Consider the following 229-nt stretch of genomic DNA (forward strand, 5'->3'; position numbering starts at 1 on the left):
AAGTTACCTTAACGAGAAATACTTGAGTGACTTCTACTCAAATCAAACATTTTTCATGCTCAAACTGTTTGAGTTTTATCAGGCTTTACAATGACACTCTATCGGTTCGATACTGACCAAAATCACATCATCAGACATGAAAAGTGGAATCGAGCCATCCCTAATTGTATTATTAAAAATTGCATAAATCATTCATACTCACATCAGGTTTAAATGGAGGCTCGATAAG

At 34.5% G+C, this 229-nt stretch overlaps 1 protein-coding gene across 1 annotated transcript in view; it reads right to left on the reverse strand.

Annotated features, from left to right (window-relative positions):
- The window catches only part of grk5 (G protein-coupled receptor kinase 5), a gene marked incomplete in the record, with an annotated part of 11,704 nt that overhangs the window by 1,997 nt on the left and 9,478 nt on the right, over positions 1–229 (reverse strand). Inside the window, 1 exon segment of the mRNA XM_035668393.1 lies at positions 203–229. Within this exon segment, the coding sequence (XP_035524286.1) occupies positions 203–229 (27 nt within the window).

This window comes from Morone saxatilis, unplaced genomic scaffold (assembly GCF_004916995.1).
Source record: "Morone saxatilis isolate NCDOM2014 unplaced genomic scaffold, NCSU_SB_2.0 Contig21, whole genome shotgun sequence".
NCBI lineage: Eukaryota > Metazoa > Chordata > Actinopteri > Moronidae > Morone > Morone saxatilis.